Here is a 27,994-nt window from a genome sequence, read left to right as displayed (position 1 = left end):
AGAACTATTACTAACATAATGAAGCATGTAATAGCTGATAAGCATTTAAAGGATCCAATATGGATGCACTCGACTAAATTAATCAAGAGGCAATCACATGCCCCCCCCCCCCCCCCCCCCCCCCCCCTTTTTTTTTTGTGGAGGCGGTGCGGGAATACAAAAGCGGAGCTGGGAATTTAAAGCGCTCCAGCGACAAAAAACAAAACGTTGTGTGACTGGGAGTGAGTTTGGCAGTTGTGTTGGAACACGGCCGTGTAGTTGTGAAGGAGAGCGGCGACAATCCCCCTCCCTTCATTTGGTCTCCACGATTGCTGGGCTGATTGCAGGGTCAAACGGCTGCACACTCAATTAAAAGTGTTAACTACAGCCGCAATTAGCACATGACGGCGCTTCGTCAATGCTGCTGTGCTGTATTTGTTATTAAACTGGCCACGAAAGACCTTAGAATGTCACACATATTTCATGGTTGTGTTTACTTCCCCCAAAAAATACCCACAAATGAACCTCGACCCTGGATATTTTCCCAGACAACAGAAGAGGGCAGCGTTTATTTATTGAACGAGGGCGAACAAAAAAAACAAAACAATCAATTCCTCTTTGATTTTTTATGAGAAGCGTTACAGCTGCCATTAGCAGAGATATTGTTTGTTGGGGATGAAACGCGGCTGCGTTCAAAACAGTCCCAATCAGAAACACATGCGACGTCAGAGTGGAAAGTATATCAGCAAACGAGGACGGGTTCAGTTTCTACATATAGCTCCGTTTCTAGAGGTGTAATGCGTCTGTTATAAAGCAATAGTTAGTGAACTACACATTTGTATACACTATTCTTTTTCTTTTTTTCAAAGACAAGGGAGGTGAGCATGATGAGTTTGAGTATTTAAGTTAAAAGTAAGTCATTCTACAGACTTTTTCTTGAAGATGTCTTTTCATTTAACAGAGAAATGGGGACAATTCAACTACATTTTCATTAAAAGTGGGAACAGATCATTTCCTAAATCCTAATGTTCTACAGCCTATGTTTAATACCATCTGCGAGGGGAGAAGGTTTCCAGACTAGTGAGAGATGCATCAAAACAGAAGCATTTGGAAATGCAGGGGAATTTCTTCTAGTGATGCAGAGATTAAAAAAAATATATGTATAAACATACAAGAAACAATAACTGAAACTTTGCAATCTCAAAAGTTTTTGATACCAAATCACAGCATAGATGTTTCTATGGTGATTTTCAAGCTCTTGGTGTCTCGTTTTTTAATCATTTTTAGAAAATGTTGTTAAATTGAGCACCAAATATGTGTAACAAAAAGGTTTCAACTTAAAAATTGCTGCAACAACTTATGATATACTTCCATCATGATGATCCAAGCCGCTTTACGCTCTAAACCAGGGGTGTCAAACTCATTTTAACTCTGGGCCACATCAGCATCACGGTCGCCCTCAAAGGGCCGGTTGTAACTGTAAGACTGTATAACTGTAACGACTCCTAACATATTGTTAAATGGCTCTCTGCATTTGATTATTGTTTATTCAAGTGTAAATATATTGTACATGCAGTTATATAAATGTAAAAATGAGTGCTGGGCAAGTTAACACGTTATTATCATATTATCATTAATTAACGGTGACAATTATTTTATAGTGCGTTAATGCATTTTAAAAAAATTTTAATTTTGAAAGTCCGTTGCTCACTGGCAGCAGTGGAGGAATGGAGACTACTGGACATCGCTGCGGTAAAGTCAGCAGACACTCAGATCTCCGTGGTCAACTCAGCAGACACTTACATTTTAGTGCACCTACAGTGGGTACGGAAAGTATTCAGACCCCTTTAAATTTTTCACTCTTTGTTTCATTGCAGCCATTTGCTAAAATCAAAAAAGTTCATTTTATTTCTCATTAATGTACACTCAGCACCCCATCTTGACAGAAAAAAACAGAAATGTAGAAATTTTTGCAAATTTATTAAAAAAGAAAAACTGAAATATCACATGGTCATAAGTATTCAGACCCTTTGCTGTGACACTCATATTTAACTCACATGCTGTCCATTTCTTCTGATCCTCTTTGAGATGGTTCTACTCCTTCATTGGAGTCCAGCTGTGTTTAATTAAACTGATTGGACTTGATTAGGAAAGGCACACACCTGTCTATATAAGACCTTACAGCTCACAGTGCATGTCAGAGCAAATGAGAATCATGAGGTCAAAGGAACTGCTCAAGGACCTCGGAGACAGAATTGTGGCAAGGCACAGATCTGGCCAAGGTTACAAAAGAATTTCTGCAGCACTCAAGGTTCCTAAGAGCACAGTGGCCTCCATAATCCTTAAATGGAAGAAGTTTGGGACGACCAGAACTCTTCCTAGACCTGGCCGTCCAGCCAAACTGAGCAATCGTGGAAGAAGAGCCTTGGTGAGAGAGGTAAAGAAGAACCCAAAGATCACTGTGGCTGAGCTCCAGAGATGCAGTAGGGAGATGTGAGAAAGTTCCACAAAGTCAACTATCACTGCAGCCCTCCACCAGTCGAGGCTTTATGGCCCGACGGAAGCCTCTCCTCAGTGCAAGACATGAAAGCCCACATAGAGTTTGCCAAAAAACACATGAAGTACTCCCAGACTATGAGAAATAAGATTCTCTGGTCTGATGAGACCAAGATTGAACTTTTTGGCGTTAATTCTAAGCGGTATGTGTGGAGAAAACCAGGCACTGCTCATCACCTGCCCAATACAATCCCAACAGTGAAACATGGTGGTGGCAGCATCATGCTATGGGGGTGTTTCTCAGCTGCAGGGACAGGACGACTGGTTGCAATTGAAGGAAAGATGAATGCGGCCAAGTACAGAGATATCCTGGAAGAAAACCTCTTCCAGAGTGCTCTGGACCTCAGACTGGGCCGAAGGTTCACCTTCCAACAAGACAATGACCCTAAGCACACAGCTAAAATAACAAAGGAGTGGCTTCGGAACAACTCTGTGACCATTCTTGACTGGCCCAGCCAGAGCCCTGACCTAAACCCAATTGAGCATCTCTGGAGAGACCTGAAAATGGCTGTCCACCAACGTTCACCATCCAACCTGACGGAACTGGAGAGGATCCCCAAATCCAGGTGTAAAAAACTTGTTGCATCATTCCCAAGAAGACTCATGGCTGTACTAGCTCAAAAGGGTGCTTCTACTCAATACTGAGCAAAGGGTCTGAATACTTATGACCATGTGATATTTCAGTTTTTCTTTTTTAATAAATTTGCAAAAATTTCTACATTTCTGTTTTTTCTGTCAAGATGGGGTGCTGAGTGTACATTAATGAGAAATAAAATGAACTTTTTTGATTTTAGCAAATGGCTGCAATGAAACAAAGAGTGAAAAATTTAAAGGGGTCTGAATACTTTCCGACCCACTGTAAATGCTGAAATTCAAGGTAAACGCATTTAAACGGCACAGATCGGGAGCGAGCGAAGGACTTTGAAAGTTAGCGGAACGATTAACATGAGACAACATCCGGTTTCTTCAGACGAACATCCGGTTTTCAGAATAAGATGCCAACAAAGTATGAATTATAGTCACATTAAGTATAAAACATGCTACCTGCATCTCGTGAGTTAAAGGGAAAATAAACCTAAATTGTGGGTAAAGTGTCTTTATTCTTTGATCGCTGGGTCACCATCATTACCTCTGAGTTACAGCATTATATTGATGAACAGTAGAGCTGCATTCACATGCTCTGACTGTCATGAAGACACAAGACACACATTTAGATGAAACGTGCTGAAACATTTTATTCCTGTTGCACAGCAGTGGAACGTTTCACATACAGTCACACACTGAGCACAGATAGTGAAGAGATAGAACTGCTGCTGTGTAAAGGGAATACTGCTGCTAACAACAACCTGATGTGTTTAAAGTGTTTACAAACCAAATGTCATTGCCCTTTAGTTCATATATCAGTACTTTTAAAATAAAAGTGCGTAATACACTACTTTTGAATTCATTATTGAACTTTGCCATAACAATGAGATTAATCGCGATTAATCGCAAAAAATCCATGCGATTTATCGCGATTAAGCACATTTCTGTTATTATAGCATACTTGGCTCCGTGTTTGGTGTCAAAATGCCGACGTGAATTGTATTCCTTCATCACCGACACTGCCTCATAACACAGAAGCACAAACATGTATTCGCTTTCCCATCTTTCATTACATTTTCTTCCCTCTGCATCAATTTTTCTCTTCGTGGACATTTTGGGATTATTTGTCGATCTTTTTCAACTCAATCACTTGTTGGAAAACCTCTTTACGGGCTGTTCCCTCTCCTGTCCACCTGTTGTGATAGTTTTAATGTCGGTACACAGACAACATGCTATCTCATAATTTCAACTTTCTGTCTCATAATTTTGACTATGGGGATACTTTTATTTTCAAGTCTAACTTTTCATATTTTTTTTCCAAAATTAAAATTTAAAAAAAAACAAAAAACTTTTTTTTTTTTTTTTTTTTGCTGGCGGATTCGCGGGCCACATAAAATGACGTGGCGGGCCGGATTCGGCCTTGAGTTTGACATGTGTGCTCTAAAATCTCATTATTTGCATGGGCACCTAACCAAAAGACAATATCTATTACGGATTTATGACTACTTGACACGCTCTGCTGAACATGTAATCAATTATTAATGTTTTATATATAATGTACTTATAGCAGACGAGGACTAGTGTTTAGTCCTGTACAGTGTTTACAATAATTATAACTTCTTCTATGAAGACATATTCTACATTACTGTTATTTTCTCATTCGTTATCCTTTTATATACACCAGGATCCTGTTATGTATGGAAGCTTAGCTATGCTAAAGAAATCATGCTTTACTGTCTGACTCATACATTCTGCTCTGACTTGTCAGTGTGTAAATCCATCGCACAGAAATTCTTACTCCGCTTACATACCTACCAGGGAAACCACAAGGCTGCAATCGACTGTGATCCTTTTCCTGTCTATTGTAACACTGTTATATACTGCCTCCTAGTGTTCCAGCTAGACACTGCAACCGCTCTCTGACAGGGACTGGACAGAGAAAGGGGGGGGGGGGGGGGGGACCACTGCCATGTTGACTGAGTGAATGGCTGTTTGAGACACGGAGCCCAGGGTCGTCGGCCCCCATCTCCACTGCTCAGCTAATTAACAGCCCTCCCTCTCCCTCCCTCTCCCTCTCTCTCTCTCTCTCTCAGAGCTGGCGGGAGATGAAAATTTCCTGTATTAATTAATCCGTTACATACAGGAATGAAGGATGGAAATGAGATGCATCCACGTGTGTGTGTGCGTGTGTGCGTGCGTGTCCAGAGAGCTGTGGACTGTGGCTGACGGAGAACAACACGCTGTGCTGGATAAATGAATAAGCCTCCGTGAAGAAGCCCACTGTCTGCCAACTTTACGCAGGCACCGTTAAAGACGGTGGGCAGGACCCCTTCTCTGTCCCTGGACCCTGGGATTGGTGCAGGGTCCATAAAGCCCCGCCAGGGTGTGTTAACACCTAACAAGATGTATTCACCTTGTGCTTGATATCAATCACGACTGAGATGAGATGATTTGCTACGGATGTTACAGCCGTCCTCGGACACCGGTGATGTGAACTGAAATGACCTCAACGGGTACGTAATAGGGTCTAGATTCATTATGCCATGAAAACAGAAGAGTGAGCTTTAATGTCTTTGATTTTCCAATAACAAAACAATCCTCAGCATATATTTTGACATTAGAGTACCTTCTCTTAGTCAACAGTCCTGACGTGATGTTGAGTTTCCCACCAGTAAGCTGAATAAAAGTGTTTTTGGGTCAAACCGTAACGCTTCTTTAGTCTTAGCTCTGGCATCAAATGGTTGTTTGATCAGATAGTGCCCGATTCGATGTATGCCGCTCTGGGTCTACATCATCTACTTCTAGAGGTTCGGGCCTTCATCAGGCCCACTGTAGGTTAAGAGGAAATATTTGAGGAAACGGGGAATGTTGTAGTATTCAAAGCAAAGAAAACGTGGTTATTCTCTGAGAATAAAGTGACAGAACTCACAGATATGCAAGATTATAGATCGAGATCCCATCGCAGGATGTTTTCTAGTTTATATTACAATCGCTGCTTGAGTTCTGTCATCTTCCTGATTCAAAACAGAATTTGCCTTGCTTTCTTTTTTATTGTACTTTTACAATATTTATACTTCTCTTCCTATATAAATATGTGTGTGTGTGTGTGTGTGTGTCTGGATATTAGATGGCACTGTGTCCGCTTCTGAGCGACCCAATCAAATGTGTATGACAAGATTAAGATCTCATATCACATAGAGATTCCCTTTCACTTGGATGTACATGACATCACTGAGGCTGTAAACGCTGTAACTGCTGTTTCACTGTGACTTTAACTGCTAACAGTGAAGTCAATGACAACACCGCAAACCTCCTCATCAAGCTCTTAATCAACATATTAATAAATACTATGTGTGCCTTGGCTGTGTTGCATGATAGAATAGATTGCCGTTCAATGTAATTACAGCCTTTTCTGTACTTGATCTTTTGAACTTCCTCCCCAAAGAGAAAATAAACTAATTCTTATTAAGTGCAATCCAGAGACACAACACTGAGACTGAAAGCGCAGTCAGTTAATTTATTTCGGCTAATGCAGTACCCCCCCCCCCCCCCCCCAGGTCTCTAATGCAATCCAGCTGTAAACGGAGAGATGCTGCGATATAAAATTACATGATGATACCTGCAAAAACCACAAAGTGCAGATGGTATGTTAGAGATACTGAGACAGGATCGCCACATATTAACTTACAGTTACAGCACAATACAGAGCCTCTCCAAGTGTGTGTGTGTGTGTGTGTGTGTGCGCGCTGTAGGTGTTTGTTTGTACTAATTGAACCGAGGCCTGGCTGTCTGGTGTTTACACACAGGACTACGTCCGACTCAAAGTTCTTCCACTTTGATTGACAGCTGATTATCACAGATTTCACACGGAGAAACGAGGATGTGCGCGTGAGAGAGAGAGAGAGAGAGAGAGAGCGAGAGCGAGAGCGAGAGCGAGAGAGAGAGAGAGAGAGAGAGAGAGAGAGAGAGAGTTTGTGTGTGTGTTGGGAGCAATCAATCCCGTCTCCTCCCACTGTCCCAACCGCGCAGTCTATTTCTGGAGAGGAAGTCAGGAATTTATTCTGCATCGCTGACGACGGATCCTTTGATCTATTATCAGAAACACAGCGGGAGAGTTGAAACAACAGCTTGCATCGCCCGTTAAATTATTTGTCTTTACTGAAGAGGTGGATGTGGGGGAACATAGGGGATTATTATTAAGATGGTGGTTGACTTGTTTCTTGTGTGTGTGTTGCAAGCGGGATGTTTTTCTGATTGTAAATTTGACCACAACGGTGTTCTGAACTAAATGCTAACGTCGGCGCGCTAACACGCTCGGAGCCAAGCGCCGCAGGGATGACACGTTCTCGTAGGCCAACCCCCGGAAGTCAGCGTCGCATCGGTTTCCTCGACAAAAAACGAATGGGATTTTTTGGATTGTTGCAGAAAATAAGCTCTGTGGCAAACAAACGTTTGTGACACTTACACGTTTTTTTTCGGCGAGATGACCTTCACAAATGAACACCGCTTTTATGATTTTTGAAGAATAAATACAAATGAGAAGTTTAGGCCATCCTGTAACTTACAGTGGTAAATGGCTGTTACAGTGGCACTGCATCGGCAACAAGAGACTGTTTCTGTTGTCTGACTCAAACAATGTTGTGAGTAAAGTACTGAGATTGTAAAAGTACCAATACAACATTGTAGAAATACTCCGTTACAAGTAAATGTCCTGCATTCACAATTTGAGTAGAAGTACAAAAGTCTTCTATCTGGGATCTAACTTACCAAGTATCAAAAGTATCAGTAATTATTATGCAGAACAACCCGCCTCAGAATAAAATATTATGAAATTGATTATACCTATTGATGCATTAATGTGTAAAAATCACTTTAATGTTTCAGCTGGTAAAGTTGACGCCAATGTAAACTACTTTATACACTGTAATAATACATCATAATATATTTACTGATTATATTTTGTTTTAATAATCGAATTGGAGAAGTAACTGGTACCTAGTACAGCAGAGGGACACTTCTATACACAAGCACTGAAATCAGAATAGGTTGAAAGATGCTAGAATAAAAACTTGTTTACACATCATGGCCTTAGACAGCAACGTTCCCAAAGTTAAGCGCTGAATGTTATTGACAATTATTTGGAGTAGAGCGCTCTGCGCTGGGACGCGAAAGATGATAAATCAGTTGTAATGATGATCTGGATTGAACCGATTGAGCCTTTTCCTGCGTACAACGCTTTCAGGGCCAACTCTTACCCGCGACAGCTCCGACTCGGAGACGGAGCGGTGTGGTGGCGGGCGGCGCTGGTACATGGGCGGGCTGACGTCCCGGTAGCTCGGGCTGTCGTCGTCCAGCAGGGCAGCCCCCGCGTCCACCGACTCCTCCTCTTCCTCCAGCTGTGACGTCATGTCCTCCGGGCACATCTGGTGGTCGATGCCATTCTGGCTCAGGTTGCAGTGAACAGCTGTGTGGACAAGAAGGAAAAAAATAAATTTCAGAATGATATAATTTAACAGAATAGTATATTTTCAGATAGTATGATGAATTAGTACTTTCTACCTTTTATGCATCTAGAAGCACTGTACTAAAACTGCTAAACTCAAATGTAGTTTACTGTGGAAATTATACAATTGAAATTATTTTTCAGTACTTTAGGCTTCCAAAATAACACTATGAGGTGCTGAATAGATATTTTAAAAGGATTTCTTAATTAAGGGAATTTATAAGTTCATGCTGCGAGGTCTACTGATGATCTATCTATCTATCTATCTATCTATCTATCTATCTATATATATATATATATATATATATATATATATATATATGAGCATGTGGAATCACAACAGGTCCTCACATTGAATGCGATGCTGCTAAAACTCCACTAGATGTCAGCAGATAATGGTGGATGAGCGGAGTCTCGATACAACAATAATACCAGTGTGTTCCACAGTTAACGGTCTACAAGAACTCAATGTATTTGACCATCAGAGGACACCAGCAATAATAATAAAGACACAACTCATTTAAAGTGAGACCTCTAATTGAAAAATAGGAATCTTGAAGCAAGACTCTAACTTTCTACTTATTACAAATGAAAAGGTAAATTCATGAGCAACAAACAAAACACTCTGGCTCAATTCAACCTACTCTGGTGTTTTCCTGCTGACCTGGTCTGGTATGACCAGTGGCTAATGTTAGCTATTGCTAGCTAACTTTAGATAGACACTACTGTGTAACAGACATTGCAGAGTCAGTCTGCTGGCTTTATGGCTCTACTGTAAAGCCTCATTTCACCAGAGGTGAGTTGAGTTGCGAGGAGTTCCTCCATTTCTGTTGTGCATCCCAAAGTGAGACAATAGTGTCCACCAACATCACACTCAATCAAGAGAATTTAGTTTGCACACTATCATCTTTCTGTATTTTGTCCCCTTTTCGGTGTCAACACATAATTACATTACACGGCATAGTTATCAAATTCACAAATACAAATTAAATACACTTTTGTTTGCGAGTTTGCAATTTTCAACCGTTCCCATCACAAAAGGCAGAGCTTTCGCAGCCAACGTAACCCATAACTGATGACTGAGCAACACAACAGGTTTCATCTTCAGCCAGAAGGAAGCATCTTTTTAGAGAGACTGCTGTTGTGTTTTGATAGAATTTAGAAAAACTGCAGCAGAAAAGCAAAAACAAGAACTGGGCCTTATTGAGAGATCAACAGCTTTACAGCTCTAAATCCTTGTAAAACACTTACTTGTTGCAACAAATTGTCAGTTAAGTTCAAATCTCAGGCGGACGACTAAAGATTTAAAATCCACTGAATCAATTGAGTAGGAGTAGTTGTATTTGAGTGGAGACTATTCTTTAGACTGGAGCCTTGGGGAGAGGAAGGACAATAGTCACATCAGCAGATGGCTTTAATTCCTTCTTATAAACTCGTATCGCACTACTTTGCCACTTCCTCCTTGAGGTGATTATTTTTAGTTTGGTTCTTCATGTGAAGTGTCAGACTCTGGCACTATTTCAGTCTCATCAGCCACTGATGCAAGCTCAGAAGCGACGGCAAGCAGTGGGTTGTGAGGTGTCACGGAAATAGGTTGTTTGTCATCGCGCAATCCGCCCACTTTTTCCAAAAAAAACACGGATGGTTCTTTTTATGTGGAACCGGAGCCAAAGACTCTTTTCATCACACCTGAAGGCTGCTGCTGCTGCTGCTGGGGATTAAAGGTTGTTTTTCAAAGGGCGCACATTGTGAATGGTCTCAAAAGAGCAAGAATAAACTTGACAACACAATGGAAGATCTGCAAGATAAGCAGCAACGCATACACGGATCAAGACACACTGACAGACATCAATGGTCCGTAACGAAACAGGACAGTGAAGTTGGAGGCAGGGACTTGTACAAATGCTTACAATAAATGAATGTTTCGACGTCCCCGATGGACACATTTGTGTCGGGTGGGATGAAAAATAAAGATGACAGCCATGTATTGGCCAAAACAATACTTTCAGCCTGTTTGCTGGCACGCCCAGGAAAACACCCAATTAGGCCGAATTCTGTCAGGCCACTGTCACCGAGCAGTTACGACAACTCTGACACGGCTCAGAAGGATTGGAACAAGACAACGACGACAACATCGGTGCTGTCTTAGCTCTAAACAGCTCTAAACCTCCTGCTCTAATCTAACAGGAGCAGGAGGGTGTAAACTACCGTAGGTGGTCCCCTCCTCCTCCTCCAAGGACATGCACACCTGGGAAACAAAAGAAGGAACTCAGTATGATTCAGTGAACGAATGCGCCGCAGGCCAAAGCAAAACCTTCCGGAGAAACGTCCTCCCTCAGGACCTCAAATCACACCGTCCTCTCAGGATTGTGTTGAAATTGTTTCGCAACTCTACACTTTCAGCTCTGAACCCCGCACAGGTTTCTGTTGGATTGTGTCCCACCGAAGAAAGATGCACAAATAAAATAAAAAATTAAAGAAACCCCTCATGACCCGTCAGTTTTATCTTATGACCCATCGAAGGGGACCCGACCCCTAGGTTGGAAATCGATGGACTAAAGGACTAACCTGCCTAAACTGTATATAAAGTGGTTACTGAAGAACTAGCTCCACCACTGTAAAAACATTTTTATGCACAATGAGTGTTAATACCTCAGGTACATTTTACATAATCCTCCGGTACTGATGGTTTGAATGTAGGACGTTTACTTGTAATGGAATGTTTTACTGGTACTGAAGTAAAGGATCTGAATACTTCCACCACTGTACAAAATGCTCTTAATTATGTACTTTTCTCAGTGAGTAGAAAGGATATCCAGAATTGATGAAAACAGCACATCCCGAGGGCTTGTTTTCCAGAGTATTTAGCAGAGTAACAGTGACCAACAGGTTTAATTGTGGATCACAGATCACTATTTGAAGTCATATCACAAACACAGCACAGCTGCAGACCTGCTCCGTTCTGATCCCTGATAAGAAACAGGTCTTGAGATGCCACCGTTGCAAAACAGAATGAATATACATGAGCGGGCCATGTTTTAAACAAAGCTGACTTGAGATGCGTAGCACGAAGCGTTGCTCCTGCTCACTGCCTCTTTATTCCTCCCTCATCTCTATGGAGCTCACTCTTGCCCCTCTCCTCCATTCATGAATGATGTGCCACAACTCTGGAGGAGAAATTAATTATACATCCTCTGCATCTAAACAATGGCACCAGCGCACTAAAAGGAATAGTTGGATGGATGGACGGACGACAAAATGATGATGGGGTTATGGAAAGTGGAGGCACACAAAAGGAGGAAGGACAGTTGCATTTCTCTCAACCCTATTAAAAAAGGGAGGAGGGGTGGGTGTGTAGCAGGCTATGAGATACAGATTATTTTTTTTAAAATTTAAACGGCAACAGTTGCTATAAATAGCACCATTACATTCTTCCCTCTCTCTCCTCCCTGACATGCGCCGAGCAAGCATCGCGAGGGAAGAGAGACAGATGATGGAGGATGTCTGCCTCCTTTTTGTTTTCTTTTGTTTTTTTTCTCTCAATGACATTCAGTAAAACAGGGAGGATGAAATGAATGGCGGTGCTGGAGAATAGCACCATCCCTGCACAGCCAAATGCATCCTGAGATTAGAAGATTAATAAAGAATTGGATTAATCTTACATAACTCTCAGTCTCTCTTAATTAGTGGACATGGTTTGCGTACATGGAGCCATTACCAACCGCCGGTATTTGAGAAATACCGGCAGACGGGAACATTGTGTTCCCACGTAGTCAGGATATACTGCTTAATCATTTTTATCTTGTAATGTTAGGCTGGGGTTCTGGACCAGATGAGTTACGGGACTTTCTGTGCTACGCCAGCTCCCACCCAATGAATACCGAGTGTAAATGTGTTGTTTTCTTTTTACCTTTATTTAGCTTTGCTGAGATGTACAACGCTCTTATTGTTGAGGAAAGTCCTGTTCGGACTTACAAAATACTCCAAGTACCTCAAAATTGTACTTAAGGCGAGTACTAGATAGGGATGTCAGGAAACCAGAAATGTAGTTGTCGAAATACCAGTGAAATTCCACAATTCTTGATAACCAATTTCATACAATGAAAAACCCCCAATAAATCCCATGTACTTCAACACACACTCCTCTATTAGCGTTTGCATACAGGTTTTTGCAAACATTATTAATCCCTAGTGATGGGCCTCAAGCTTTTGGCAAAAACTAAACTTTACAAAATTACATTCCAACATATCAAAATGACATAATTGACCTTAGCCCCAATACTCATGTTTATTGAACAGAGCTTGAACGCATCATAATGTGTCTCAATGCAACCTCTGTTAACGTTAGCTGTTAGCTTTGTTACTTAGCTAAGCAGGACTGTGTTGACCAAGCTAACGCTTACCAGCTCTCCTCCTACTTTTATGCATATTTTGTATCACATTAAAACAGCTGTATGGAAACGACAACATTCACTGAAAGTTCCTCAATTGCCGAAGAATTCGCTCTACTTCTGCTACTCAGTTTACTGGCGGATTGCAGCCTCATGTAGCCTATAGCGCCAACTTCTGACCAAACTACCCTAGTAGAGTTTATTAGCTCAGAACCAGTTGATGGAAACGCGCCTTACTAGTATTTCTTTTCTTGCAACATTCCAAAGGTTTGCTTAAAATTCCAATGACAACTGAATGGAAACTTGGGCCAATGTTGCATTATCGGGGGACATCTTCTATTGTCTCCGGGATGGCGGTATACGTTAGCCTAAAGTCCCGATACATGATTTAAACGGAGCGGTGGAAAAACGAGTACCTTCACATTTTCCGAATTTTTAACATTGACTTGGTCCTGAAGTCTCGGTTCATGTGACATCGGTTGTACTAGAGTAAATGTATTTAGTTACTTTCCACCACTGACCACAGAAAACCAAACCAATCCTTTATTATTGATTAAACATAAGGTCAATATTAAGATATCATAGGTTATCATTAGGTCGTCACTGGTTTAATGTGATTATATTGAGAATTTAAGACATTTTTAGGATCTGCAGACTGCTCACTATATCAGTTGTGTAACATGGTTGCAGCCTGACATTAACGTTTGCTCTGTCACTTAAAAAATGTGAGCTGTGAGCTTTCAATAATCATATATTATATTAAAGGAGCACTACAAGTCTATAGTATAAAATTGCGGAAACCCAGCTGAGAGAAAAAAATCTTTCAAACCAGAGCAATGGGAGCAGCCACGTGCTGTTTTCTTCCTGCGCTACCTCCTGAGCCCGTGTTTCACAGCGCGAGCTGGTTCAAAGTGAAACCACTAGCGGGTCCATAATGAAAAGTGAAGTTTGCTCTGTGTGGGCGCTCAGGCTCATAGTTATCTCTTTCTCTCTGGCTGACTCTCAAAGTGGAGCAGAATGAATTGTTTGCGAATAGAATCCACAGTGTGACCCAGAAACTAAGCCTGGGGGAAGCAGCCAGGGTAAGCCGGGCCAGATGACTGCGGAGATCGTACCAAGTCTGCACTGCAGCCGTGCCACCTTTGTTCTTTTGCCTTACTTCCAGCGACGTTTAGCAGAAAGGTGAAGCTAATCCCAATCCGCTAATGGGCATGTAAGGACGTGGGCGCATGAGTTCCCATAACCAAAGCTGTTCCAGCTGACACTTGTTTTTGAATTTGAAGAGCTGGCCCTGGCACCAAAACTGGCAGGATCTCCACAAAATGACATTTCAGTCACCCGTGCAGCTGCTTCTCTTTTTATATGTCAACAGTGGCTTGGAGCTAAATCTGAAATCAGTCCCAACACTAAAAATAACTAAGCGGTTCGGGGAATGAATGTGTGGATTGGCACTTTGTATTTTTCAGAGTCGGTCAGCTTTCTCCATATGTCATCTCGCTCCAATCAGCTCACGCATGCATCCGCAATGATTTACATGCACTCGTACACCGTGCACAGGCAAAGACGCTGTAAAACTTGCCACCCTAACACTGAAGGCGTTGCCGACTCTCACCCAGTCTGCTCTGAGAAAGTGAGCACACCTAGCAGATCTACTCGGGGTGTCAACGGAGTCCATCCCCCGCTCTCCAAAATTAGAACTAAATGTGCGAGGAAGAGTGCGTCTGCTCATCTGTCTACCCTGAGGACCCTGCACAGAGTATCTCCATCAGTGGGGGGACAGAAGACACAATTACACGCTTACCAGAGTACTAATTAGAATATCTTTGAAGGGCGGAAAGAGACAGAGAGAGCTTTGGGCTGTAGTTTTTGGAGATTAAATTCAGGAGACGGAGGTGTATGGATGATCTGTCGTTTGTTCTTTTTAAAAGTTCTTTAGAAGAGAAGTCTCTTTTGGGGTCTTCTGGTGCTTTCACAAGTCAACATTTAGTCGGTTTCATTCAAAACTCTGGTGCGGTCCGTTGGGGCTCCGGTGTGAACCAAATCAACCGGTCTGAGACTGCCTGGGAGAGGTGGTCTCCGTTTCCAAGAAAAGCCTAGAGCAGTTTCACTGCAGTGAGAACATAATCCGACCTCATTGCAGGAAGTGATCAAAAAGAAAGGTGCCTGCGCCGGCATTTGTTGAGATTGGATTGAACGAAAGTTTAACATGAGTGGGAGAGGACTGACTAAGACTTCTGCAGAAGGCTGCGTGACATCTGGGCCGAGGGGAACATACAGAATATGCTAAATAAAGGCAACAAAGTAATTTGTAATTTGATAAACTGGAGGAGGAAGGATTTGTGCACAGAGTAGAGAGTCAAAGTGAAAAAACGTTCACGATACAATATTTCAGTCCTCGTTTTCCTGCATAGAAGTGGCAGCTCTCGATACAAAAAAGATACATTTGCTTCAAAAATTCCTGATTTTAAAAATGATAGTATTATATTGCTAAATTCACACCATTTCATAAGCAAAGTTTAATTAAGTCTACTTGTGTTTAGAAAACATTCAACATTTGGGAAATGTGTCTTCTGTTGCTATATTCATTCCTTAAGTATAAAATGAATAAAAAATCCCAAGCCCTAAACACCATCATCAAATATTTGTGTCACAAATGCCACTTAGATCTACTTGATTTGCTGTGCAGGTGCGGGACTTTTTCAGTACGAAAGCAGTTGTCGTTAATCACACCTGAAGCTGCCATTTACACCCTTCTTGTATCACCTAATGAGCAGCTCCACTGGAGCAATAAAGAGTTACTAGCGCTGCTCAACGGCACCTGAAGCAACAGTCTCTGCTGTCCTTGAGTTGAAGTGGAGCTGCAGACACAAAAAGGCAGAATTAAACTAAGTTAACGTTATGTTGTGCTCGGAGAGAAAGGCTGTGTACAAATTGAGCCGCTTCCATGCCGTGTCAGTGTCCCTACAACGTGTTGCAGCAATCTGAAGATTACTAAGAGTGTCAGACAGAATGGGTGTCGCTGCTGTCAGAGGAACGAGAGCGCACGATTATGTAAGGTATTCCACTTTAAGCCTTGCAAGGATTTAGGTGTCTCTACTTCAAACACTGAAATAAGTAGGGCATCCGTTACCCTGACGGATCCATGGGTCATTAATAGAGCCGCCGTTTATGGCTTTTTAAAATTCATGAGGCGGCGCTGCGGGCCTGTTCAAGAGGTGATGGTGATCTCAGGTATCATTCACTGTGAATCAGTGGGTCGACTCTGATGTCGCTGGTTTTGAAAGCAGAGATTTGAATGAATTGGTTGGACGCTTCATTAGTTGGCTAAAAGTTTAAACGGCCCCCAGTCGTGGGTGAGGGTTGATTACATATGTCCAGTTACAGTACATGGTGGACATCTAACTGCACTTCTTTTGCAGAGTGTTAACGTGCATGCTCTCACACCGGAAACTCGACACCGGCCGAGCCGGCTAACTTCCTGTTTAGCACTACGCTAACTGGAATAGGGACACAATAATTCAATGGCGCAGCTCTTCTAGACTTTCTAAATGTTATCGGACAGAATTGATTAAATTGTGACAGAGAGCTGCGCTCTAGGTTTTGTATAGCCCTAGGGGAGGGGGTTATACTGAGGATAGTGCGTCATCGAGCCATGATTTCAGGCACGGCCAAAACATTTTTTTTTTTTTTTTTTTAAAGGGTCTAACTCCACAATTCAGTACAATATAGTTCAGTCTTCACAAATTTTCAAAAAATATTTATTTTTTAACTTGTATAATGTGTTTAGAAAAAGAAAAGTCAGATTTGACTAACTGTCAGCTTCATCTTGGTTTACAGCCTATAGGTCTGTGCAACAAGCCTTAAACTCACTGTTGCATAAGCGTAGCCTGGTAATACACTTGTAATGAGCCATTACTAACAGCACATGATATCTGGAGGAATTCTTGTCAACGTCCTTTTAAGCTTACTGGCTTAAGTGCACTCGTTAATGCATACGAGAGCCTGCACCAGAATCTCACTATAGTCTGAACTGACAGAGCAGAGATTCAAGGAAAACCTGCACAATTACTGGATGCTTAAAACACAATAAACCATACAAGCACCCGCGTTCACTTAGAAGCCTGAATTTACCATTTTTGGCCTTCAACTCTTCCGCTTACGCGCTCATTAGGTTATCTTATCTGTTCATATGTCTGCCGCTGAGACAAAGAGGAATGGCTGCACGGCTAACTATCAAAGTGAAGTCATGTAACAAGTTATCCGGCCAGCTCGACTCTCTGCGGGGGCTCTTAATTCACCCTGACATCCTATCAAAAGTTAACTGTGCTGCAACTTCAGACAGTGCCCTCTCCGACCCGCGGGGCTCGATCGGCTGCGATTGGTCGGTTCTGTGTCACGGAGGCGCAGATGTGCTCAGCTTTGAACATTTCTCAGCTGCAGAGAGTGAAAAATAAGTTGTAGAGAGGGATATATTGTGAGAAAGACATAGAAAAATGAGTCAGTGAGACGGCGACAGAGCGAAATGACCCACTTTGCTGCACAAACGCATGTGAGCTAAATATAATCGTCCGCTTACCGTGAAGCATGCATCCCAGGCATAAAGCTTTTAACGTGCTCTGCTTCAAAGGTAGACGGTGAAGAGGGGACAAAAAATTGATTGTCTTCATTTAGAGCCGAGTAGCATCTCTAAATATTTGATAAGAGACGCAAACTTCCTCTTTTGGGTGACCGGGAACCGCTGGAAAGTTGAGTTTATTTCTCTGGGACAGTGCATGCATTACCGACAACTGCAGACTCATTTTCACAACCGCATGTTCTTTATTAGCTAAACTTCAATGTCATATGCATTGTCTTGTTTTTTTACAGTGATCAGACCAGAGTATCTCAATGTCAGCGCCGCATGGAGAAAAATAACTGCCGTATCAGCATTAAGGCACGGCACGAGTAAAGTTGAAAATATGTTCTTCTGTGTCGTGTGAGGATGAAACAAGATCCAATGTCACGGTGACAGCCAGTTTCCAAACGCTTTTTAAAAATATAGTAGTAATACTGGCAATTTATACAGTATAACAGGGAAATTTCCCTTCGCATAAGCTACTCAACAATGCATTTCCAGTCAAACATCAATAAATTCTTTAAATATAGTAAGAAATATAAAATATTATAGTACATCATCACATCCATATTGATCGTTAAGTCTGCCTAGAAATTTGGATTCAGCCCTCATTCCCCTGCTCCTTTCCCTGCCAGATCATCTGCTCAGCTTCGGCCGTCCAGCTGTCTCGTTCCCTGCCTCACTTGTTGTGACCTTTTGCCTGTCTGTTGCCCTTTTTCGCTCTGTCTGCCCGTCTGCTGTTGCATCCTGTTTTTGTTTCGACCATCAACACAGTAATCTCCGCTTTTGCCCGCCGAGTCATGCATTTGAGTCCTCAGTGTTTCAACATCACAGGCGATGCTCTCAATATATGAACGATGCAAAGACACCTTTACTGCTTTACTGATTTGTGAATACGCTCACAGTTTTTTCTTTTTGCAGTCAGCAGAAGAACCAAACATCCCCCTAATGTTTGCTGCAGATTTCATTGTCTCAGGGCTGGTTGTAGCCCTTCACATTGTTTTTCTTCAAGTACTGATTCAATTTGTCCTGCTGTAATAATTAGCTCTGCTGCCACCCGCCCCTCCAAACACATGCAATGGAACAATTACAAATAATTGTTTTTTGGTCTGCACTTTAAAGTATTTCCAGACTGCCATCCAGCTGTCAGTGGTGGCCGACTTTTTCCTCATAGAACCAACATGTATTTAAAGCATTACTGTTATCTGTGTGTGCCACCTTTGAAAACGATGTCAAAGGCATCAACTCTTGCAGCCCCTGCTACACAACGACCGTTTTCCCCTGACATTGACTCCCACCCATCTGTGCCCACTCGGGGACACAGACTGCCTCGGACTTCAGTGAGCAGGAACAGAGCCCAGAGAACCTCGCGGTCTTCAGGGACACGCTGCCAAGTCTCTCGACATAACGGGGGTGCCAAATGCCGCAGGGCATTTCACGGAAAGAAAACAGAGGTCGTCGTTTGCGGGGGAGAAGAGAGGCCGCACAAAAGGCTTGGAAGCGCTTTCCAACGGTGAAGAGATCAATGAAACGACTGGGAAATTATGCAACGTACGTCTCTTCCCCCAGAGTTTAATTTGCCTCATGCTCATTCGTCATGAAAGTCGACAAAGATACCGTGTACGGAATATCTTGTTCTGTCCTGTTTTGTGCCACACGCTGTCACCTAGTAAAAAAAAAAAAGTCCTATACAGAGGTTGGACGCTGCAGTCTTTGCTTGTAACAAAGGCAACACAACTCCACACTCCTCTCAACATTTTTGCCTTCGCTAATCTGCATATTCCTCAGATCTAAATGTGGAAAATCTGCACCTTTTCCCTCTTTGATCGCTGTGAATCCGGCTCAGTGTGTGCCAAGTGCAAAAAAAACGGCAAATGGCTTACGATTGAAGTTGAGTGAGCCGTAGCACAGAGCATCCCGAGGCTACAGGTGACACTAACACAGTGAGTGAGAGGTGAAGGCGTGATGTGAATGTGAAAATACAAATTGGAACACCGCTGCTTTTAAATTGAATGAATCTCCTCCACTCGTAGCTGCGCTATATAGCGGGGCTGTGGTTATGTCAGCTCACTTTTCGTTTGAATCCTAAAAATGTAGTTCTGCTCAGTGTCAGCTACATCCAACTTACTTGGACTGGCCCCTTCTGTAGTTTATGGTACAGTATCGACACTGTTATCGGTCTCCTCTGAAGAATGACGAATAGTTTTGGAATAGGAATTTTGTGAAATAAGTTAATTCCCTTTCTTACTAAGAGTTAGGTGAGAAGTTTGATACCACTCTCATGTCTGTACTCTAAATATGAAGCTGAAGCCAGAAGGCCAGTTAGCTTAGCTTAGCATAAAGAGTAGAAACTGGGAAAAAGCTAGCCTGGCTCTGTCTGAAGGAAACAAAATCCATCTGCTGGCACATCACATGTGCCAGCAGATGGCACAGATATATATATATATATATATATATATATATATATATCTCAAACACAGTTAATAAGCACAGTTCCCAAAATGTCACACTATTGATTAATCTATCGATTACCTTCTTGATTAAAGCAACTCATCATTTGGTCTGTTTCTAATATCCGAGAGCTCAGAGTGCTGTCTTCAAATGTCTTGCTTTGTCCCAACCTGACCCGCAGGATGGTTTCATCTAAGAAGCCGTCGTTGGAAACTGGTTAGAAAAGGTCAGGCACTTAAAAAAAAAAAAAAAAGAGATACTTGTATGGATGGACGATTGGATGAATCATCTGTCAAGCAAACACTTGTGGAAGCCAGTCAGGAGAAGAGCGAAAACATCTTTTCCATCGAGGAAAGCCTTCAGCACTCCGGCCAGGGACAGATCTGACAGAACTGTAATGAGTAAACCCTTGACATTTTTTAGACAGATTCTCTCCAGGTACAAGTTAGGAGATGCAAGTCTGTTGATGAAAGTCCAATATGTGAATGCTGACATTGCTACAGGACAACTCTGTGCCCACTACTACTTCTCTTCTCATTTTATACTCTATTTTTATTTTCTGCTTTGCTCTCATTCTATATTCCAGGCGGCAGCACTTTAGTATGGTGCATCAAAGATGGCTGTAGGTCCACCCGAGGGATGATTACACAACACCACTCTCCTATGACATTTGCTGCATCTTCTGTCATCTTAATCCCGTTCCTGCTGAGTAAGGTTGGTAAAGATGGCCCCCTCCTCGCCGTAGCAACTCCTGATTAGCCTGACTAAGATGTAATCCTATTCCACCGACGCGAATAAACACGTTTATTCTGCTAATTCTATTCCTGGGCCGGATCCCGGGGACGGATTGGAGTTTTCTGAATGGGTGCACAGGCATGCAGAGCAGGGCAGGACATATCAAGGAGGCTTGACGCAGGGAGGCAAGAGAGGACGAGTGAAATGAAAAACTTCTGCCACAGGGGTAAACACTGACTGCTGCTGCGGTTGGACACGGGGTCCAGTTCTTGGCTCTTTTCTATATGCGCGTGTATCTACACGCATAAACACATGCTTCTGCTGCATGTTTATGTGAAACCCTGCTCTTCTTTATGGCCCTAAAGACACGTAGCCTTTCATATCCAGTCTAATATGACATGAATTCAGACTGAAAATAACACTGCATGCTGGTGAACGGGTGGTTAAGACGCACACCACACAAACACAAACAGTGCTGGTCTCATTCCACCAGAGGCCTTTGTCACATATCCCTCTCCCTTTCCCCTTCTGTCCCGCTTGTCTCCATGCGGACAAGAGTCCAATAAATCCAAAACAGACCTCAAATAGCACCGTGTTATACAAATGGGGTATGTTGCTACAGGTGCCCATGAACATAATTGTACTCCTTTGAGGCAACTCTGGAAAGTTTCAACATCACAGCAGCAGTAATTTGCTCCTCTGTCCAGACATCCTCAAAGTAAACAGTAGAATTAACATTATGCTATGCTTCTCAAGTTACAAGGTACTTGCAATGTGTGTTTAAATGATTGTCCCACCAAGTGAAACTGCCAGATGGCGATGCCAGCGCGGTGGAATGGATGAGGACAGTACTTCTTTGACACAATGCAATATTTGGTTTGAACGCAGCTTTGCGATGCCAGCAGATGTGAAGGTAAATATGTTGCAAAATGCAAAAGCTTGAACAGAAATCTGAACTCGTATGTGTGGAGAAATTGAAAAGTGTAGCGTTCTTTTGCTCTGCTGTCCGCATCTATCGTTTAGATGAAACCATGCCCACTTCCATATGATGAAGCCTTAACTGCTGCCTTCCCATTGAAACAGCTCTCACGGGAAATATGTCAGTTAATATAGCTTGGAAAATAGTGATATGGGGCATTGAATTTGATGAATTTATTGTTTAACAGACCACAAATGAGACAAGAATTAGCTCGCTAGTGCAGCCCGCAGTCCCTCCCCTTTCTTTTTCCTTTTAACTAAACCTGCTTCTGTCACTTTTCATCAGTGTTCAACTGAGTACAAGATTCCTCCCAGGAGAGACTGCCATCTGAAAATGTGTCCCATGGCGGTCGGCTTTTCTCTCCGCCTTCGAGGGTGGCCGATCAGAACAGCCATTAACACTTTTGACTTGGTACATGCCAGGTCTTTTGTAGTACAAACCAGCCTTCAGTCAATATTGGCAGAGCTAAATATAGCATCGGACATTATGTTATCGATATTAGCTGTTATGACGCAACAGTACTTGAGACTATTAACGTCTCCAACTGTGCTGAGGACAAAGCTCCGTCACCAGGAGCCTTTGTCAAGTAAGTATAGTGCAACTGCTGGGTAAGCTGGTCTTGACCAAGCCACGCGCCTTCACTTACCGATGATGTAATCCGAATGAAAAGAGATTTACCGTACGACATGATGCAACAATCCCCAAGACTCTTGTGTCACACCTCTTGCAGGCAGAGAGACGTGTCAGGGAGAGGCACGCATTTTCTGACACGCCAGCACAACACTTTCTTCAAGCAATTCATTTACAGGCCAGACTTCAAAAAGAATATGCAATTTGGTATTCATTTTTACACAAGCAGAAAAAAGATGCGTGCACAAAGAAGCAAAAAACGGATTGCTGTAGAGTTTGAACTAAAAACAGCTATCGGGAAAGTATCATCGGTACGGAGCTTTGTGGATATTTGTGGATTCTTTTTTGCCGTCTCGCACAAATGGAAAACAGCTAAGTGAAAGTGCCCTCCAAAATAACGCTCAAATGGCGGCAGGCACTCTCCAAAGTGCTAGTTTCTCAAAGAGCTTATTGTCTTCTCATGTGTTATAAATTCTTAAATACTTGACCTATATTCTCTTGTCTTAGAGGGGGTTGGTGGAGCACTGGAACAGGAAACGGTGACACTGCAGAGTTGTTGTGATTTCTGTCAAACGTCACATCTTATATTAAAATACATGGTGCTGCCTGCAGCTGTGACGAATCCACTGGGAGAGCTTTGCTTGTAGTGCAGAGAAACAAACACGACCGGTTTTAATTACAGATTAATTTAAAAAGAAAAAATGAAACGGGACTTTTAAGTTAACTGTGGCAAATCTTTCAGCAGTCCTGATATGCATACCGACTTTGGTGAGTTTTCGGGTTTTGATAAAGCCCCAAAAAAAGGCGATTCATTTGAGAGAATAATAATAATAATACCTACAGTTTCAATAGGGACCTCGCGGCCCAACGTCGGTGCTCGGGCCCTAATTAGACTAATTGTCTGATGAATGTGATTTGAAGTTAGCTCATGAATGAGATTTTGAAGGGCTTTCATTTTGAAATGCTACATCAGAATGTCCTGGTTCTCTCTGAGTGAAACATTGAGGTGGTCTGCTATTAACCTGTCGTGAAATGATTTTGTAACTATGCACCATTTCCTCTAAAATCTAATCTGAAATTAGATGCAGCGCTGGACGTGTCACAATCAGGCTTTGCCTTGGGTGTTTTGTGTGGTTTTCTGTAGGTCCTCACTTCCTTCACCTGTCCCTAATTAGTTCATTCAGTGCACCTGCCAGTCACACTCTCCCTCATCAGCACAACTCTCCTCACCTGTTCTAGTCACTATTTAAACCCCTGTCTTTTACTCACTCACTGCCAGATCATTGTTTTGTTTCCTACCTACCCGCCCGTTTTGCTCTTCCTGTTCCCGGTTTCCCAGTCTGTCTGCCCTGTTTTTGCCCTGCCGTGTCCTGCCGGATTTCCCCCCTTGTCTCGTGAGTTATTAAAACCCTTTTGTTCACTACTCTGTCTGCATTTAAGTCCTCATTATGTCCCGTGACAGTACGGGCCCTCGCACCTTCCCGCGTCTCGGGGGTACTGGCGGGACGCCGGCAGACGCGGCCGCAAATGTCTTTGACCATCATACAACGCATCTCGGAGTTCAACGTATTTTTCCAGCGTGGTTGTGAAGTTATGAGTATTGAAAAACTAAGCCACGTCTTATGAAGTTCATTGGTCCATATCTTCTAAACGTAATGAGATATCAAACATCTTTTGATAAAATTGTGTTAAATAGATCCAATACTGATCCACAGCAAATTTAGTAGCAATCTGACTCGGCGTGTAGGAGGAGGTTGCAAAAATGGGTTTTTCACAAAATTCAAAATGGCGGAAAGTGTTGGTAGGCGGAGCTTAGGGGTCCAAGAGGCTTTTTGTAGACCTCATTTGGTTGCATGCCTGTGTAAAATTGAGTTAATTGGACATACGGGATGAGGGTCCTAAATTCTAGGGGGCGCTAGCGAGCAATTTTTTCATGTTCGAGCGTGGGACCCATAAAATATCAAATTTTTCAGCAGTCCTGATATGCATGCCGACTTTGGTGAGTTTTCGGATATGATAAAGCCCCCAAAAAGGCGATTCATTTGAGATAATTCCTACAGTTTCAATAGGGACCTCGCGGCCCGACGTCGGTGCTCGGGCCCTAAAAATACCTGTTCCCTCAAGTTTTTTTTAAATGTAACCCTCCGAGGACTTTAAACAGGAAACGTTTTTTCGGTGGAGCTGCTAACAGCACTGACATCTGAAACAGGACAAGGGTTTGTAAAGATAGTGTACTCGATATGCTGATATTGATCTAAACCTGAAAAGGGCGTGGTGTGGAGGTACACAAGTCGCATAACACTGAAATACTCAAAGTACAAGTACCTGAAAACTGTATTTCAGCACAGTGCTTCAGTAAACGTACCACCAATGAATCCTATATCTACTTTTCTCTCTGAGGCGGTGAGCATGACCAGAACTGTTTTCAAGCATGAAGTATTTAGGGGGGGGGGGGAGACACGGACTCTCATAACTCATCTCTCTCAATGACACAAGTCAGTGAATCACGACTGAGTGCACCGGGTTGTCCTATAGCTCCTTGAGCTGCTGAAGTCACAAATTGTATTGAGCGTGCAGTCCACGCTTTGTGTTTGCATTTCCCGCAGCGATGACAAAAGAGACAAAGCTTTCAATAATCGTGTTCTCCTGGTAAAATGGCATCTTTGCATTACACTCTATCAGCTATCTTACAGTTGTAGTTGGGAGATTATTCTGTATGTGAAATAAATAAAAGGGAAAATTATGAAAGTCCGATCATAATTATGGAATCGTATGGGCGTGGAGAGGATAAAGTATGTTTATCCTTAACTATTATATATAAGAGATCATTTTTATTTATCGGTGTTAGCCTTGATATAAAAAAAAGGAAAGAAAGGGATGAAGCTGGATAACAGATAAACCATTCGGCTCTGCAGCAGCCGCCTTCCCATTTTTTTGGGCTGTGAAAGACGAATCTCAAGAGATGCATGAATGAAACCATACAGAGGGACGGCTGTGTTATAGATGCTGCTGCTGTTGTGCTCGCGCTGTACGCCACTAAAGATGCATTTCAAGCTTTGACACAGGTGGCAATATATTTTTACACCTGCAGGTCAGCTGCCAGCACCATGAGTAAGCAACACAAGACATCTCTTGATCTCCTAAAAAATAAGAGGCCCAAATAGAGAAGTAGTTATTAAAGTTAGAGACATCCGTGGGAGCTTGAGAGGCTTTCACGTGGTCCTCAGGTAAAAATATTGATCTGCTGATTCGGCCCTTTCCCACGGAACAAAGGTTGCACTAAAATCTGAGACAATGTCAGGATTCTGGGTTTAGCAGTTTTACAATTGTCTCTTTTTTTGGGGGGTCCTTAATATGTGAAGACATGAGAGGTCATGCAGTAGCAGAACAACAACACACACAACATGACAAGGGTACCTTCGGGAGAGGAGCAGGAGAGACTGATTCAGGTCGAACAGGACAACGTGTGGACAATGTGTATGAAATGTCTTATCAAGAGATGATCATCTCTTGATAAGACATTTCGAATAACTTGATCTGCAGGAGTGCCACAGTCTCATACCAATCATACCTAGTCTTCCTCCTCCACCTCCTCCTCCTCCAACATACCTCTCATTGGATTCTGGATCCACAAGATGCCGCCGATAAGGTGAGGGGACTGGCCGAGCATCCCGTGTCACTGTCGGTCACTTTTCTCACCTCTGTACCGTGCCTGAGCGAGCGCCTCACCGCCTTCCTACCTATACCGCCTTAACCGTTTTCCCGACAATCACGGGGAGAAGCGGGTGACTTCCCCGGTCCACATGTTACACCACCTGCTGCCAGATGAGCAGCCTCAACCGGAGACCGGTGTTGTGGAACGACGCTGAGCGCGCGCGAAAAGATATCTGGGTATTATCTAAGATAAATTCTCAGAAAGAAAAAAAGAGTCCGTGATGTTAATTTCGGCGACACTGCGGGGCTCCGGAGAACAGAGAGAGAGAGTGCACGGCACGCCCGGACACAATTATGCAAGAGAAGTGGACGCTCCACGGTCGCAGACCTGTTAACCAGTGCATGCGAGCCTGTGTGACCGTGTGCCATCACAGTGAATACCAAGCATCGTTTCCACAGTGTAGTGTAACAACAACAACAGTAGAAGATGACCGGGACGTAATGCGGAGCGAGCAGAGGCTGCTCCATCAGAGGTTGTCACAGGTGAACCCGACTGCGTCTGGGCTGTAAGCCGTGCACACACCTGCTATCATCACGGCAACTCCAACTAATGTCTGCATCTTTAACAAAACACAACACAGTAATGGAAGTGCCGTCGCGGACGGCGCGAGGCGAGGAGCCTTACCTTCGACGGCCATAGCGCTACTCCTCAGATGTGAGCATCACTCGCGAGGGGAGCAGGCGAAAATGTAAAAGTCAACGCTGCCTCTCACATCGCACCTTGTTCGGCGTGTTGTCACTTGGCTGCGGGCGAGCCGGAGCGCACATCTGCTGCCGCGCCTCAAAGAATGCCGGGAAGTGTAGGCTTTCTGGGGATGCGAGCGGAAAGAGAGTTTCGTCAGTATTTGCAGAGAAGGCAGTTTGAAGGCACCTCACTCTCCCTCTCCCTCTGTCTGTCTGTGTGTGTGTGTGTGTGTGTGTGTGTTTGCACGCGCGAGCACGCTCATGGAAAATCACCAAGCACACAAATAATCCTATAAGTAAGGCACAGGGATGGCAAAAAGAATACTTTACTGAAATAAAAGTAACGTTCCTTTGACCAAATTTTACTTAAAGTAAAAGTAAAATGACTTGTGTAAAATCTTCACTGTGTTACGTTTTTAAAGAAGACATTTAGTATTTAAAATACAGTGTATAAACATTTCAATGTGTAAGCTAAACATCACACCATTGAGCCCGTATGTCCAAACCAACAGTATATTTCTAAAGAGGGCACTTGGCAGCCTGTGCATGCAACGGATTATCAATTATACAACCATCCTCCTCAGTGTAGCCTGACGAAACTTATTTATAAAAGAAGGGGGAAAAAACAGACAATTAAACAAAAATGTCTGACAATCTTAGTGTCTTAGTGATCACCAGTGGGTACAACATGCTAAGCCACATAAATTGAATAGCCTGAATAGCAGACGAAATGTAAAGTTAGGGGGCTTCCACACTTTCCACTCACCACCCTTGCACGGACCACACCCAACTCTGCCTTCATTGGGATCTCAACCTACAGACCTTTAAGGTTTTATGATTGCGTCTTGCATGGTTGTGACGCTCGTGGTGTTAAAAGCTGTCCACGGAAATATCAACACCTGGCACTACTGAAAACTGCCTTTGTGGAAGTTCTTTCCTACAGTAGGTGTCTCCAGGACCACATTTTGCCACAATGGCAAAGGTCACCTTGCAGTGCGCAGTTCATTCTCAAAGCATAATATAACCAGTCTACTTACTGTAGTCTCTCCCTGTCCCACTATAACCAGTCCACTTACTGTAGTCTCTCTGTCCCACTATAACCAGTCCACTTACTGTAGTCTCTCTGTCCCACTATAACCAGTCCACTTACTGTAGTCTCTCTCTGTCCCACT

General features: G+C 42.9%; 1 protein-coding gene across 3 annotated transcripts in view; it reads right to left on the bottom strand.

Annotated features, from left to right (window-relative positions):
• samd12 (sterile alpha motif domain containing 12) overlaps positions 1–27,013 on the bottom strand; it is a 119,538-nt gene extending 92,525 nt beyond the window's left edge. Inside the window, exons 1-2 of one of the 3 annotated variants that reach the window (XM_031866659.1) lie at positions 26,764–27,013; positions 8,376–8,584 (exon numbers count right to left, since the gene is read on the bottom strand). In XM_031866659.1, the coding sequence (XP_031722519.1) occupies positions 8,376–8,584; positions 26,764–26,776 (222 nt within the window). In that variant the 5' untranslated portion in view covers positions 26,777–27,013. Of the gene's footprint in view, positions 1–8,375; positions 8,585–26,033; positions 26,704–26,763 lie in introns of those variants that run through there. The other 2 variants (XM_031866658.1, XM_031866660.1) reach the window with 2 other exon arrangements.
• Between the last annotated feature and the right edge of the window lie 981 nt (positions 27,014–27,994).

This window comes from Anarrhichthys ocellatus, unplaced genomic scaffold, assembly GCF_004355925.1.
Source record: "Anarrhichthys ocellatus isolate YVR2014 unplaced genomic scaffold, GSC_Weel_1.0 scaffold35, whole genome shotgun sequence".
In the NCBI taxonomy this organism is placed as follows: domain Eukaryota; kingdom Metazoa; phylum Chordata; class Actinopteri; order Perciformes; family Anarhichadidae; genus Anarrhichthys; species Anarrhichthys ocellatus.
Note: the sequence above shows the minus strand (reverse complement) of the source record. Positions and strands in the feature narration are given on the sequence as shown.